Source organism: Hemitrygon akajei, chromosome 28 (genome assembly GCF_048418815.1).
Source record: "Hemitrygon akajei chromosome 28, sHemAka1.3, whole genome shotgun sequence".
In the NCBI taxonomy this organism is placed as follows: Eukaryota; Metazoa; Chordata; class Chondrichthyes; order Myliobatiformes; family Dasyatidae; genus Hemitrygon; species Hemitrygon akajei.
This window is the reverse complement of record NC_133151.1, coordinates 52,851,819-52,868,613: the sequence shown is the minus strand read 5'-3', so window position 1 is coordinate 52,868,613 and position 16,795 is coordinate 52,851,819. Positions and strand designations below refer to the sequence as shown.

Here is a 16,795-nt window from a genome sequence, read left to right as displayed (position 1 = left end):
ATTCCACAGGAGGTGGTGAGGGTGTGGCTCCCACTTCCGAGATCCAGGTCCTAAACTTAAAAGACCACATCCAGCAAGTCCATACGTGACAAACAAGAGAGAATCTGCAGATGCTGGAATTCCAAGTAACACACACAAAGTGCCGGAGGAACTCAGCTGGTCAGGCAGCAACTATGGAAACGAGTAAACAGTTGACCTTCAGGCCAAGACCTTTCATCAGGACCTAAACAATAGATTGATTTTCAGACACGACCAAAGAGCCATATTCAAGGGGGTTGACAAATGAACAGATGAGGAGTGCGCTCTAGTTGTGATCGGACGCAGTAGCGTAGGGGTTAGGGTGACGCTATTACATCTCAGGGTGTTCTGAAATTCCGGATCAATTCCGGTACCGTCAGTGGGGATTCTCCCTGAGAGCATGTGGGTCTCCTCCCACAGGAAATTGGGGATCAATTCCGGTACCGTCAGTGGGGATTCTCCCTGAGAGCATGTGGGTCTCCTCCCACAGGAAATTCCGGATCAATTCCGGTACCGTCAGTGGGGATTCTCCCTGAGAGCACGTGGGTCTCCTCCCACAGGAAATTGGAGATCAATTCCGGTACCGTCAGTGGGGATTCTCCCTGAGAGCACGTGGGTCTCCTCCCACAGGAAATTGGGGATCAATTCCGGTACCGTCAGTGGGGATTCTCCCTGAGAGCGCGTGGGTCTCCTCCCACAGGAAACTGGGCATCAATTCCAGTACCGTCAGTGGGGATTCTCCCTGAGAGCACGTGGGTCTCCTCCCACAGGAAATTGGGGATCAATTCCGGTACCGTCTGTGGGGATTCTCCCTGAGAGCGCGTGGGTCTCCTCCCACAGGATATTGGGGATCAATTCCAGTACCGTCTGTGGGGATTCTCCCTGAGAGCGCGTGGGTCTCCTCCCACAGGAAACTGGGGATCAATTCCAGTACCGTCAGTGGGGATTCTCCCTGAGAGCACGTGGATCTCCTCCCACAGGAAATTGGGGATCAATTCCGGTACCGTCAGTGGGGATTCTCCCTGAGAGCGCGTGGGTCTCCTCCCACAGGAAACTGGGCATCAATTCCAGTACCGTCAGTGGGGATTCTCCCTGAGAGCACGTGGGTCTCCTCCCACAGGAAATTGGGGATCAATTCCGGTACCGTCTGTGGGGATTCTCCCTGAGAGCGCGTGGGTCTCCTCCCACAGGAAATTAGGGATCAATTCCAGTACCGTCAGTGGGGATTCTCCCTGAGAGCGTCTCCTCCCACAGGAAATTGGGGATCAATTCCAGTACCGTCAGTGGGGATTCTCCCTGAGAGCGCGTGGGTCTCCTCCCACAGGAAATTGGGCATCAATTCCAGTACCGTCAGTGGGGATTCCCCCTGAGAGCACGTGGGTCTCCTCCCACAGGAAATTGGGGATCAATTCCGGTACCGTCAGTGGGGATTCTCCCTGAGAGCACGTGGGTCTCCTCCCACAGGAAATTGGGGATCAATTCCGGTACCGTCAGTGGGGATTCTCCCTGAGAGCACGTGGGTCTCCTCCCACAGGAAATTGGGGATCAATTCCGGTACCGTCAGTGGGGATTCTCCCTGAGAGCGCGTGGGTCTCCTCCCACAGGAAATTGGGCATCAATTCCAGTACCGTCAGTGGGGATTCTCCCTGAGAGCGTCTCCTCCCGCACCACAAAGACGTACCGGTTCGTCTTTGAAAATTGTCCTGTTAAGTAGGTGGGTTTCTGGCTTGTTGGGCTGAACGAGCCTGTTCCACATTGTATCTCTACATCAGATAAATAAATACAGTCCTGTGCAAAACTCCGAGGCTCATATATATTACCAGGGTGCCTGAGACATTCGCACAGTCCTGTATTTGTCAACGTGGAGCGGAGAGCGAGTTTGTAAATCTGACGGGGGCAAAGGATGTTGGGAATGGTGAGGGTGGAGCGCCGCGGGAGGGGTGTGGGACAGGGGGCAGAGAACAAGTGTCAGGGGTGGGTACAGACACACCCAGCCCTGAGACACCAGGCAAGGTCATTTGATTCCAAATTATTGGTTTATTGATGATTACAGAATTGGGTGGTGAGATGAAAATACATCTCTACCAAAGGAGGTGTGAGGGGCTCCTTCCCTCCGCTGGCCTGCAGGTCACCCTCGGGCAAGGTGTAGCTCCTGCTTAGCCCCCGATCAGGGTGAGGTGAAGCGGTGGGAGCAGGTGGTGGACGGTCGTACGAGCAGCCGGTGCAGATCACAAGTCCTGGTTATGTGACCACTGACGCCAGGCAGACAATCTCTAAAGAGTATTGATAATGGCTGGGGTCACCTTCCCTCCAGAAGAAGGCAATGGTTAACCACTTCTATGGAACTATTTCCCAAGAACAACCATGGTCATGGAAAGACCACGAACGGCCACGTCATACAACACAGCACATAATGATGATGGCAGAATGTCTCTCTGGTGCTTCCCGCTCCCTCCCCTCTCTCTTCCCCTTTTCCCAACCATGATTCCCCTCTCCCTGCCCCCTTCCCACTCTCAGTCCACAATAGAGACCCAGATCAGAATCAGGTTTATCATCACTCAAGTATGCCATGAAATGTGGGTGTTTCTTTTGTGGCAGAGTACAGTGCAATACCTGTACATAAAATTACTACAGTACTGTGCGAAGGTCTGGGGCACCAAAGACTTCAGCACGGTACTGTATATAGAAGCAAAACTGGCCTTGACAATGTTACAATGTTCTGTTCCATCTGGTGTAAAGATCAGGCTCAAGAGTTCAGAGATTGGAAATAACGAGGAAAAGAATGAAGAGTGGCATGAGGAAAACGAATCAACTGCAGAATCTGTGAAGTCCAACACCAGAGCCAGGCACCGAGCCTGAAACTCTTGCTCAGCACTGTAAATAAAAACGTACAGTAGAGCGTGTTCCTCTTTCAGGCAACACACCCACAACCACAACACGGTAGAAAGATCCTCCTGTTGCCTTTAATTTCTGTGTAGGCAGATTCTCTACAACAACTGGCACTGCAAATGGAAGGAGCTTCTCCTCCGTTATGCCCCTCTAATCTCAAACGCTTCCACTAAATGTCCAGCCGTACAATTCCAGCTTCTCTGTCGCCACGGATCCACTTCAGAGAGATGGCAAGCATGCTGCCGACACTGGCTGGGTAAACTGTTTAAGGCGAGTAATTCATTGGTTGCAAAAATTAACACATTTCCTGACACACACACACAGACTAATTTGCAAATTTGTACAAGCTGCTTAATAAGTCAGAACAAGCAAACACACATAAGCTATCAAACAGACAGCTTCATTTATCGCCTGTGGAAAAGTGAGGCTGTTTTCATTTACCAGACAATAGAAAGTGGGGGGCGGGGGGCGAAGAATCACAGTATATAATTAAATGTTTAGCACCTAAATAAGAAAATAAACTCATGCTTCTGTGCTTTTGTTTTACTGCTACAGCAAACATTCAATTCTTAAAAAGAAGCCATTTGCAAGAAAAAGCAAAATGCTTGAGCAGCGATGGAACATGTGGGGCTCTCCCAGGAGAAATAAGCTGTAGTTGATTATCTTCATGTTCCTGCACTGTGATCACAGAATCTATTTCCTCAAGTGGCTCGTGGCGATACAATCACCTCATTAACTCCATCTAAAATGCTTGCAGAGTTAGCCATTATCATTAATTAGCAATGAACCACTTACTCAGTAATTTCTTCAGTAACAGTGTGCTCTACTTGAAGCCTGGAGTTGACCTCGATGAAGAAGTGCTTGCCGTGCTTATCGATTAGAAATTCCACCGTGCCGGCATTTTCGTAGCCCACCTGGATGAGGAAACACAAGCAGTGTGTTTACTGCAGGTAGATGTGTGAAAGCTGGACATTTGGTGGCAATCTGCACACACCTACAAACCCACTACACATCCAAATCCCAACCACAAATATCCCTCCTCTCCTCAGTCCAACACAATCGCAAATATCCCCCCTCCTCTGTCCAAGACCCAATCACAAATATCCCCCTCTCCTCAGTCCGACCCAATCACAAATATCCCTCCTCTCCTCAGTCCAAGACCTAATCGCAAATATCCCTCCTCTCCTCAGTCCAAGACCCAATCGCAAATATCCCTCCTCTCCTCAGTCAAAGACCCAATCGCAAATATCCCTCCTCTCCTCTGTCCGACCCAATCGCAAATATCCCGCCTCTCCTCAGCCCAAGACCCAATCGCAAATATCCCCCTCTCCTCAGTCCAAGACCCAATCGCAAATATCCCTCCTCTCCTCAGTCCAAGACCCAATCGCAAATATCCCTCCTCTCCTCTGTCCGACCCAATCGCAAATATCCCGCCTCTCCTCAGTCCAAGACCCAATCGCAAATATCCCCCTCTCCTCAGTCCAAGACCCAATCGCAAATATCCCTCCTCTCCTCGGTCCGACCCAATCACAAATATCCCTCCTCTCCTCTGTCCGACCCAATCGCAAATATCCTTCCTCTCCTCAGTCCAAGACCCAATCGCAAATATCCCTCCTCTCCTCAGTCCAAGACCCAATCGCAAATATCCCTCCTCCTCAGTCCAAGACCCAATCGCAAATATCCCTCCTCTCCTCAGTCCGACAGAATCGCAAATATCCCTCCTCTCCTCAGTCCAAGACCCAATCGCAAATATCCCTCCTCTCCTCAGTCAAAGACCCAATCGCAAATATCCCACCTCTCCTCAGTCCAAGACCCAATCGCAAATATCCCCCTCTCCTCAGTCCAAGACCCAATCGCAAATATCCCTCCTCTCCTCAGTCCGACAGAATCGCAAATATCCCTCCTCTCCTCAGTCCAAGACCCAATCGCAAATATCCCTCCTCTCCTCAGTCAAAGACCCAATCGCAAATATCCCTCCTCTCCTCAGTCCAAGACCCAATCGCAAATATCCCTCCTCTCCTCAGTCCGACAGAATCGCAAATATCCCTCCTCTCCTCTGTCCGACCCAATCGCAAATATCCCCCTCTCCTCAGTCCAAGACCCAATCGCAAATATCCCTCCACTTCTCAGTCCAAGACCCAATCGCAAATATCCCTCCTCGTCTGTCCAAGACCCAATCACGAATATCCCCCTCTCCTCAGTCCGACCCCATCACAAATATCCCTCCTCTCCTCAGTCCAAGACCCATTCACAAATATCCCTCCTCTCCTCAGTCCGACCCAATCGTAAATATCCCTCCTCTCCTCTGTCCAGGACCCAATCGCAAATATCCCTCCTCTCCTCAGTCCAAGACGCAATCACAAATATCCCTCCTATCCTCTGTCCAAGACCCAATCGCAAATATCCCTCCTCTCCCCAGTCCAAGACCCAATCACAAATATCCCTCCTCCTCTGTCCAAGACCCAATCGCAAATATCCCTCCTCTCCTCTCAGTCCAACCCAATCGCAAATATCCCTCCTCTCCTCTCAGTCCGACCCAATCGCAAATATCCCTCCTCTCCTCAGTCCAAGACCCAATCACAAATATCCCTCCTATCCTCTGTCCAAGACCCAATCGCAAATATCCCTCCTCTCCCCAGTCCAAGACCCAATCACAAATATCCCTCCTCTCCTCAGTCCAAGACCCAATCGCAAATATCCCTCCTATCCTCTCAGTCCGACCCAATCGCAAATATCCCTCCTCTCCTCAGTCCAAAACCCAATCGCAAATATCTGGATGAGAGAGGGTGCAGAGGAGATTTACCAGGATGCTGTCTGGGTTAGAGAGGGTGCAGAGGAGATTCACAAGGATGCTGCCTGGATTAGAGAAGGTGCAGAGGAGATTCACCAGGATGCTGCCTGGATTAGAGAGGGTGCAGAGGAGATTCACCAGGATGCTGCCTGGATTAGAGAGGGTGCAGAGGAGATTCACCAGGATGCTGCCTGGATTAGAGAGGGTGCAGAGGAGATTTACCAGGATGCTGCCTGAATTAGAGAGGGTGCAGAGGAAATCTACCAGGATGCTGGCTGGATGAGAGAGGGTGCACAGGAGATTCACCAGGATGCTGCCTGGATTAGAGAGGGTGCAGAGGAGATTCACCAGGATGCTGCCTGGATTAGAGAGGGTGCAGAGTAGATTCACCAGGATACTGCCTGGATTAGAGAGGGTGCAGAGGAGATTCACCAGGATGCTGCCTGGATTAGAGAGGGTGCAGAGGAGATTCACCGGGATGCTGCATGGATTAGAGAGGGTGCAGAGGAGATTTACCAGGATGCTGCGTGGATTAGAGAGGGTGCAGAGGAGATTCACCAGGATGCTGCCTGGATTAGAGAGGGTGCAGAGGAGATTTACCAGGATGCTGCCTGGATTAGAGAGGGTGCAGAGGAGATTCACCAGGATGCTGCCTGGATTAGAGAGGGTGCAGAGGAGATTCACCAGGATGCTGCCTGGATTAGAGAGGGTGCAGAGGAGATTGACCAGGATGCTGTCTGGATTAGAGAGCACATCTTGTGAAGAAATGTTGAGCTAGCTAGGGACATTCACTTTCGAGCGAGGGAAGATGAGAGGCAACCTGAGAGAGGTTACTTGAAGCAGAGGTTGTATGTTGATCAGTAAAGCTGACAGTGAGAATGGGGTTAATAAATGGCAGAGCAGAATCCATGGGGTGAACAGCCTAATTATGTCTCATGATCTTAGAAGATGGTAAGAAGCATAGATGGGGTGGACAGCCAGTGATTTTTCCCTGGGATGCCAGTGGTGATCCTAAGATATGTCCCTTTAAAGTGAGCGCAGGAGAGCTCAGAGGCGAGGTCGTTGATTGTGTGTGTGTGTGTGTGTGTGTGTGTGTGTGTGTGTGTGTGTGTGTGTGTGTGTGTGTGTGTGTGTGTGTGTGTGTGAGTGAGTGTGTGTGTGTGTTTGTGTGTGTGAGTGAGTGTGTGGGTGAGAGTATGTGTGAGAGTGTATGTGAGAGTATGTGCGAGTGTGTTTGTGTGAGTGAGTGAGTGTGTGAAGTGAATGAGTGAGTGTGTGAGTGTGTGTGTGAGTGTGTGTGTGAGAGTATGTGTGAGAGTGTGTGTGAGAGTATGTGTGAGAGTGTGTGTGAGAGTATGTGTGAGAGTGTGTGTGAGAGTATGTGCGAATGTGTTTGTGTGAGTGAGTGAGTGAGTGTGTGGAGTGAGTGAGTGAGTGAGTGTGTGTGTGAGTGAGTGTGTGTGTGAGAGTATGTGTGAGAGTGTGTGTGAGAGTATGTGCGAGTGTGTTTGTGTGAGTGAGTGAGTGAGTGTGTGGAGTGAGTGAGTGAGTGAGTGTGTGTGTGAGTGAGTGTGTGTGAGAGTATGTGCGAGTGTGTTTGTGTGAGTGAGTGAGTGAGTGTGTGGAGTGAGTGAGTGAGTGAGTGTGTGTGAGAGTGTGTGTGAGAGTATGTGTGAGTGTGTGTGAGAGTATGTGCGAGTGTGTTTGTGTGAGTGAGTGAGTGAGTGTGTGGAGTGAGTGAGTGAGTGTGTGTGTGTGTGTGAGTGCGAGTGTGTGTGTGTGTGTGTGTGTGTTTCTGTATGTGTGTGTTTCTGTATGTGTGTGTTTGTGCATGTGTGCGTGCGCACACGCACATCTAAGCCTTTTGCGCAGTCCTGTACAACTCTGAGACTGAGGATGCAGGTGAGGAGGAAGAGTGGCTGATGACAATAATGTCAAACTCCAACCTTCACCGCAACAACTGCTCAATGTTCACTTCTACGCCTGACTCTTTTGGTGAGCTTTCCCCTCACAGTGCCAACCGCCGCCGATTCCACGTTCTCTCTCCACCCTCTGCTGTTTCACATTTCCGACTGCGTTTGATTTCTTTGGAGCACACTCCCACCCAGTGGCAGAAAGCTCATCCTGATCAAAACAAAGCTAAATGTTTACTTTCAGCCCCACACAGTGAGGAGAAGCTGAACTGCAGATCACTAACGACCTGGGACTTGGATTCTCGAGCACCACCAGGGCGAGGGAATAAGCTGGGACACCTCCTCGACTCAGCCTCTGGTGTAATTTCAAGGCCTGTCGACATATCACGGACAAATTGTATCATAACTCTCATCTTTAAAACGGGCACAATGCTGGCAGAGAGGAGGCTGACTGCAGCCTGAATCAGAGTGACATAAACTACCGTAGATTCCGGACTACAGAGCGCACCTGATTAAAAGCCGCTGGCTCTAATTTTAGAAATAAAATCAATTTTTTAATTGTAAAGGCCGCACCGGATTTTAGGCCGCACCGCTACTTTTAAATATACATACGTATCGGTAACACAAATTACGTTGCATATACTTTTTTACTGAACAGCACGAACAACATTCCAATATCTCCTAGCGACTGGTAAAAATATATATAATGCAGCCTACCAGGAAAAGTTATTGATCGCCTTTAACTTAAAAGCAGCGTTTTCGCTCGGGTCTGACGCGCTTGCGTAACGCAATCGGGTCTAATCGGGTCTGACGCGCTTGCGTAACGCGATCGGGTCTAATCGGGTCTGACGCGCTTGCGTAACGCGATCGGGTCTAATCGGGTCTGACACGCTTGCGTAACGCGATCGGGTCTGATGCGCTTGCGTAACGCGATCGGGTCTAATCGGGTCTGATGCGCTCGGGTCTGACGCGCTCGGGTCTTGCTTTTCTTCGAGTATTTTCCATGTTGATGAGGGTGAGTACAAATGACTGATTTACAATAATTTAATTGTGAAAGTGCGCTTGATTTATCGTACAATTTCATTGGACCTCTGTGAACTACTCATCAATTTTATTGGTCTACTGTTACGAGGCAAAATGTTTACGAGGCGGCATGAAAAAAAACCATGTATTAGCCGCTCTGGATTAAAGGCCGCAGAGTTCAAAGCTGTTCAAAATGTGGGAAAAAAGTAGCGGCTTATAATCCGGAATCTACGGTAACTACTCTGGGTTTCAAAAGACACAGAAGATGCAACAGTAGCATCCCCTCTAAACTTTTCACAGCTCTGTGGGCCAGCTCTCGCTCTCAGCAGGAAACTTCAATACGGCCTGAAACACCTTGAGTGACAGGCACACGATGAACATTCAGAATAAAAACTGAAAATTCACATACTTTGATTTCATTTATTAATTGAAGGGTATAATGAAATACAGGACAACAAAGAAAATCTTTCACTCATTAGAGAGAGAGTGCGCGGCGTGGAAAAGAGAGAGGGGAGAGAGAGCAGGAGGGAGGGGGAGGGGGAGGTGGGGGAGAGGGGAGAGAGAGCAGGAGGGAGGGGGAGAGGGGAGAGAGAGAGAACAAGAACAAAATCAGGCCCTTAGGCCCACCTAGACAATGCCAGAACCATTTAAACTGCCTACTCCCTGTCACTTGCACCGGCACCATAGCCCTCCATATCCATGTACCTATCTAAACATCTCTTAAACGTTGAAATCAAGCTTGCATGGACCACTTGTGCTGGCAGCTCATTCCACACTCTCACCACCCTCTGAGTGAAGAAGTTTCCCTTTATATTCCCCTTAAACTTGTCACCTTTCACCCAACCTCAGTAGAAAAAGCATGCTTGCATTTACCCTGTCCATACCCCTCAGAATGTTGTACACCTCTACTAAATCTCCCCTTAATCTTCCACGTTCTAAAGAATAATGTCCTAACCCATTCGATCTTTCCTCCAGGCCTGCAACAGCCCTGTAAATTTTCTCTGTGCTCCTTAAGCCTCACATCTTTCCTGTAATTCGGTGACCAAAACTGCACACAATACTCCAAATTTGGTCTCACCAGCATCTTATACAACTTCAACATAAAATCCCATCTTCCGTACTCAAAAACTGATTTGTGAAGGCCAACGTAACAAAAGCTTTCTTTCTGTGATGCCACTTTCAATGAATTCTGTACCCATATAGTCAGATCTCTCTGCTCTACCGCACTGCTCAGGGTCCTGCCCTTCGTTCACAGTGTAAGACCCACCCTGAGCGGTCCCACACAAGTGCAAAACCTCGCACGTGTCGGCATTAAATTCCATCTGCCATTTCTCAGCCCATTTTTCCAGCTGATGCAACCCATGAAAGCCCTTCCTCACTGCCCACTACACCCTCCAATCGTGCTGATTTCCACGTGCCGTGATAAGCCCTTCCTCACCGCCCACTACACCCTCCAATCGTGCTGATTTACACGTGCCGTGATAAGCCCTTCCTCACCGCCCACTACACCCTCCAATCGTGCTGATTTACACGTGCCGTGATAAGCCCTTCCTCACTGCCCACTACACCCTCCAATCGTGCTGATTTCCACGTGCGGGGATAAGCCCTTCCTCACTGCCCACTACACCCTCCAATCGTGCTGATTTACACGTGCCGTGATAAGCCCTTCCTCACCGCCCACTACACCCTCCAATCGTGCTGATTTACACGTGCCGTGATAAGCCCTTCCTCACTGCCCACTACACCCTCCAATCGTGCTGATTTACACGTGCCGTGATAAGCCCTTCCTCACCGCCCACTACACCCTCCAATCGTGCTGATTTACACGTGCCGTGATAAGCCCTTCCTCACTGCCCACTACACCCTCCAATCGTGCTGATTTCCACGTGCCGTGATAAGCCCTTCCTCACTGCCCACTACACCCTCCAATCGTGCTGATTTCCACGTGCGGGGATAAGCCCTTCCTCACCGCCCACTACACCCTCCAATCGTGCTGATTTACACGTCCCGTGATAAGCCCTTCCTCACTGCCCACTACACCCTCCAATCGTGCTGATTTACACGTGCCGTGATAAGCCCTTCCTCACTGCCCACTACACCCTCCAATCGTGCTGATTTCCACGTGCCGTGATAATCCCTTCCTCACTGCCCACTACACCCTCCAATCGTGCTGATTTACACGTGCCGTGATAAGCCCTTCCTCACTGCCCACTACACCCTCCAATCGTGCTGATTTCCACGTGCCGTGATAATCCCTTCCTCACTGCCCACTACACCCTCCAATCGTGCTGATTTCCTCGTGCCGTGATAAGCCCTTCCTCACCGCCCACTACACCCTCCAATCGTGCTGATTTACACGTGCGGGGATAAGCCCTTCCTCACTGCCCACTACACCTCCAATCGTGCTGATTTCCACGTGCCGTGATAAGCCCTTCCTCACCGCCCACTACACCCTCCAATCGTGCTGATTTACACGTGCGGGGATAAGCCCTTCCTCACTGCCCACTACACCTCCAATCGTGCTGATTTACACGTGCCGTGATAAGCCCTTCCTCACCGCCCCACTACACCCTCCAATCGTGCTGATTTACACGTGCCGCGATAAGCCCTTCCTCACTGCCCACTACACCCTCCAATCGTGCTGATTTCCACGTCCCGTGATCAGCCCTTCCTCACTGCCCACTACACCCTCCAATCGTGCTGATTTACACGTGCCGTGACAAGCCCTTCCTCACTGCCCACTACACCCTCCAATCGTGCTGATTTCCACGTGCCGTGACAAGCCCTTCCCTCACTGCCCACTACACCCTCCAAATCGTGCTGATTTACACGTGCCGTGATAAGCCCTTCCTCACTGCCCACTACACCCTCCAATCGTGCTGATTTCCACGTGCCGTGACAAGCCCTTCCTCACTGCCCACTACACCCTCCAATCGTGCTGATTTACACGTGCCGTGATAAGCCCTTCCTCACCGCCCACTACACCCTCCAATCGTGCTGATTTCCACGTGCCGTGATAAGCCCTTCCTCACTGCCCACTTACACCCTCCAATCGTGCTGATTTCCACGTGCCGTGATAAGCCCTTCCTCACCGCCCACTACACCCTCCAATCGTGCTGATTTCCACGTGCCGTGATAAGCCCTTCCTCACTGCCCACTAACACCCTCCAATCGTGCTGATTTACACGTGCCGTGATAAGCCTTCCTCACCGCCCACTACACCCTCCAATCGTGCTGATTTACACGTGCGGGGATAAGCCCTTCCTCACTGCCCACTACACCCCTCCAATCGTGCTGATTTCCACGTGCGGGGGATAAGCCCTTCCTCACCGCCCACTACAACACCTCCAATCGTGCTGATTTACACGTGCGGGGATAAGCCCTTCCTCACCGCCCCACTACACCCTCCAATCGTGCTGATTTACACGTGCCGTGATAAGCCGTTCCTCACTGCCCACTACACCCTCCAATCGTGCTGATTTCCACGTGCCGTGATAAGCCCTTCCTCACCGCCCACTACACCCTCCAATCGTGCTGATTTTCCACGTGCCGTGACAAGCCCTTCCTCACCGCCCACTACACCCCCTCCAATCGTGCTGATTTCCCACGTGCCGTGATAAGCCCTTCCTCACTGCCCACTACACCCTCCCAATCGTGCTGATTTACACGTGCCGTGATAAGCCCTTCCTCACCGCCCACTACACCCTCCAATCGTGCTGATTTACACGTGCGGGGATAAGCCCTTCCTCACTGCCCACTAACACCCTCCAATCGTGCTGATTTAACACGTGCCGTGACAAGCCCTTCCTCACTGCCCACTGCACCCTCCAATCGTGCTGATTTCCACGTGTGGGGATAAGCCCTTCCTCACTGCCCACTACACCCTCCAATCGTGCTGATTTACACGTGCCGTGATAAGCCGTTCCTCACTGCCCCACTACACCCTCAATCGTGCTGATTTACACGTGCGGGGATAAGCCCTTCCTCACTGCCCACTACACCCTCCAATCGTGCTGATTTACACGTCCCGTGATAAGCCCTTCCTCACCGCCCACTACACCCTCCAATCGTGCTGATTTACACGTGCGGGGATAAGCCCTTCCTCACCGCCCACTACACCCTCCAATCGTGCTGATTTACACGTCCCGTGATAAGCCCTTCCTCACCGCCCACTGCACCCTCCAATCGTGCTGATTTACACGTGCCGTGATAAGCCCTTCCTCACCGCCCACTACACCCTCCAATCGTGCTGATTTCCACGTGCGGGGATAAGCCCTTCCTCACCGCCCACTACACCCTCCAATCGTGCTGATTTCCACGTGCCGTGATAAGCCCTTCCTCACTGCCCACTACACCCTCCAATCGTGCTGATTTACACGTGCGGGGATAAGCCCTTCCTCACCGCCCACTACACCCTCCAATCGTGCTGATTTACACGTGCGGGGATAAGCCCTTCCTCACTGCCCACTACACCCTCCAATCGTGCTGATTTACACGTCCCGTGATAAGCCCTTCCTCACCGCCCACTACACCCTCCAATCGTGCTGATTTACACGTGCGGGGATAAGCCCTTCCTCACTGCCCACTGCACCCTCCAATCGTGCTGATTTACACGTCCCGTGATAAGCCCTTCCTCACCGCCCACTACACCCTCCAATCGTGCTGATTTACACGTGCGGGGATAAGCCCTTCCTCACTGCCCACTACACCCTCCAATCGTGCTGATTTCCACGTGCCGTGATAAGCCCTTCCTCACTGCCCACTACACCCTCCAATCGTGCTGATTTACACGTGCCGTGATAAGCCCTTCCTCACTGCCCACTACACCCTCCAATCGTGCTGATTTCCACGTGCCGTGATAAGCCCTTCCTCACTGCCCACTACACCCTCCAATCGTGCTGATTTACACGTGCGGGGATAAGCCCTTCCTCACTGCCCACTACACCCTCCAATCGTGCTGATTTCCACGTGCGGGGATAAGCCCTTCCTCACTGCCCACTACACCCTCCAATCGTGCTGATTTACACGTGCCGTGATAAGCCCTTCCTCACTGCCCACTACACCCTCCAATCGTGCTGATTTACCACGTGCCGTGATAAGCCCTTCCTCACTGCCCACTACACCCTCCAATCGTGCTGATTTACACGTGCGGGGATAAGCCCTTCCTCACTGCCCACTACACCCTCCAATCGTGCTGATTTACACGTGCGGGGATAAGCCCTTCCTCACTGCCCACTACACCCTCCAATCGTGCTGATTTACACGTGCGGGGATAAGCCCTTCCTCACTGCCCACTACACCCTCCAATCGTGCTGATTTACACGTGCGGGGATAAGCCCTTCCTCACTGCCCACTGCACCCTCCAATCGTGCTGATTTACACGTGCCGTGATAAGCCCTTCCTCACTGCCCACTACACCCTCCAATCGTGCTGATTTCCACGTGCCGTGACAAGCCCTTCCTCACCGCCCACTACACCCTCCAATCGTGCTGATTTCCACGTGCCGTGATAAGCCCTTCCTCACTGCCCACTACACCCTCCAATCGTGCTGATTTACACGTGCGGGGATAAGCCCTTCCTCACTGCCCACTACACCCTCCAATCGTGCTGATTTACACGTGCCGTGATAAGCCCTTCCTCACTGCCCACTACACCCTCCAATCGTGCTGATTTACACGTGCGGGGATAAGCCCTTCCTCACTGCCCACTACACCCTCCAATCGTGCTGATTTACACGTGCCGTGATAGGCCCTTCCTCACTGCCCACTACACCGTCCAATCGTGCTGATTTACACGTGCGGGGATAACCCCTTCCTCACTGCCCACTACACCCTCCAATCGTGCTGATTTACACGTGCGGGGATAAGCCCTTCCTCACCGCCCACTACACCCTCCAATCGTGCTGATTTACACGTGCGGGGATAAGCCCTTCCTCACCGCCCACTACACCATCCAATCGTGCTGATTTACACGTGCCGTGATAAGCCCTTCCTCACTGCCCACTACACCCTCCAATCGTGCTGATTTACACGTGCGGGGATAAGCCCTTCCTCACCGCCCACTACACCATCCAATCGTGCTGATTTACACGTGCCGTGATAAGCCCTTCCTCACTGCCCACTACACCCTCCAATCGTGCTGATTTACACGTGCCGTGATAAGCCCTTCCTCACTGCCCACTACACCCTCCAATCGTGCTGATTTACACGTGCCGTGATAAGCCCTTCCTCACTGCCCACTACACCCTCCAATCGTGCTGATTTACACGTGCCGTGATAAGCCCTTCCTCACTGCCCACTACACCCTCCAATCGTGCTGATTTCCACGTGCGGGGATAAGCCCTTCCTCACTGCCCACTACACCCTCCAATCGTGCTGATTTCCACGTGCGGGGATAAGCCCTTCCTCACTGCCCACTACACCCTCCAATCGTGCTGATTTACACGTGCGGGGATAAGCCCTTCCTCACTGCCCACTACACCCTCCAATCGTGCTGATTTACACGTGCGGGGATAAGCCCTTCCTCACTGCCCACTACACCCTCCAATCGTGCTGATTTACACGTGCCGTGATAAGCCCTTCCTCACTGCCCACTACACCCTCCAATCGTGCTGATTTCCACGTGCCGTGATAAGCCCTTCCTCACTGCCCACTACACCCTCCAATCGTGCTGATTTCCACGTGCCGTGATAAGCCCTTCCTCACTGCCCACTACACCCTCCAATCGTGCTGATTTACACGTGCCGTGATAAGCCCTTCCTCACTGCCCACTACACCCTCCAATCGTGCTGATTTCCACGTGCCGTGATAAGCCCTTCCTCACTGCCCACTACACCCTCCAATCGTGCTGATTTACACGTGCGGGATAAGCCCTTCCTCACTGCCCACTACACCCTCCAATCGTGCTGATTTCCACGTGCCGTGATAAGCCCTTCCTCACTGCCCACTACACCCTCCAATCGTGCTGATTTCCACGTGCCGCGATAAGCCCTTCCTCACTGCCCACTACACCCTCCAATCGTGCTGATTTCCACGTGTGGGGATAAGCCCTTCCTCACTGCCCACTACACCCTCCAATCGTGCTGATTTACACGTGCCGTGATAAGCCCTTCCTCACTGCCCACTACACCCTCCAATCGTGCTGATTTCCACGTGTGGGGATAAGCCCTTCCTCACTGCCCACTACACCCTCCAATCGTGCTGATTTACACGTGTGGGGATAAGCCCTTCCTCACCGCCCACTACACCCTCCAATCGTGCTGATTTACACGTGTGGGGATAAGCCCTTCCTCACTGCCCACTACACCCTCCAATCGTGCTGATTTACACGTGTGGGGATAAGCCCTTCCTCACTGCCCACTACACCCTCCAATCGTGCTGATTTCCACGTGCCGTGATAAGCCCTTCCTCACTGCCCACTACACCCTCCAATCGTGCTGATTTACACGTGCCGTGATAAGCGCTTCCTCACTGCCCACTACACCCTCCAATCGTGCTGATTTACACGTGCGGGGATAAGCCCTTCCTCACTGCCCACTACACCCTCCAATCGTGCTGATTTACACGTCCCGTGATAAGCCCTTCCTCACCGCCCACTACACCCTCCAATCGTGCTGATTTACACGTGTGGGGATAAGCCCTTCCTCACTGCCCACTACACCCTCCAATCGTGCTGATTTACACGTGCGGGGATAAGCCCTTCCTCACTGCCCACTACACCCTCCAATCGTGCTGATTTACACGTGCCGTGATAAGCCCTTCCTCACTGCCCACTACACCCTCCAATCGTGCTGATTTACACGTGTGGGGATAAGCCCTTCCTCACCGCCCACTACACCCTCCAATCGTGCTGATTTACACGTGCCGTGATAAGCCCTTCCTCACTGCCCACTACACCCTCCAATCGTGCTGATTTACACGTGCCGTGATAAGCCTTTTGAAACTTAGAAACTTCTCATTATTTTCATAAGCACCGTTGCTTTACAGAATATGTGCCGAACTCTTTTGCTCAGTACTAAAGGTGTATTTCTGTCGCAGCTTGGCTGTGCACGGGACAGGCTAACGGGTCAGCAACGCTCACGAAACACTGCAGGAACTCAGCAGGTCAGGCAGCATCTACGGAGGGGAACAGGCAGTTGTCATTTTGAGTCATCATCCGGTCT

General features: G+C 51.9%; 1 protein-coding gene across 1 annotated transcript in view; it reads right to left on the bottom strand.

Moving 5' to 3' along the window:
• LOC140717871 (pyruvate carboxylase, mitochondrial-like) overlaps positions 1-16,795 on the bottom strand; it is a 515,736-nt gene that overhangs the window by 310,577 nt on the left and 188,364 nt on the right. Inside the window, exon 8 of the mRNA XM_073031592.1 lies at positions 3,703-3,821. Coding sequence (XP_072887693.1) covers positions 3,703-3,821 — 119 coding nt within the window. The remainder of the gene's footprint in view (positions 1-3,702; positions 3,822-16,795) is intronic.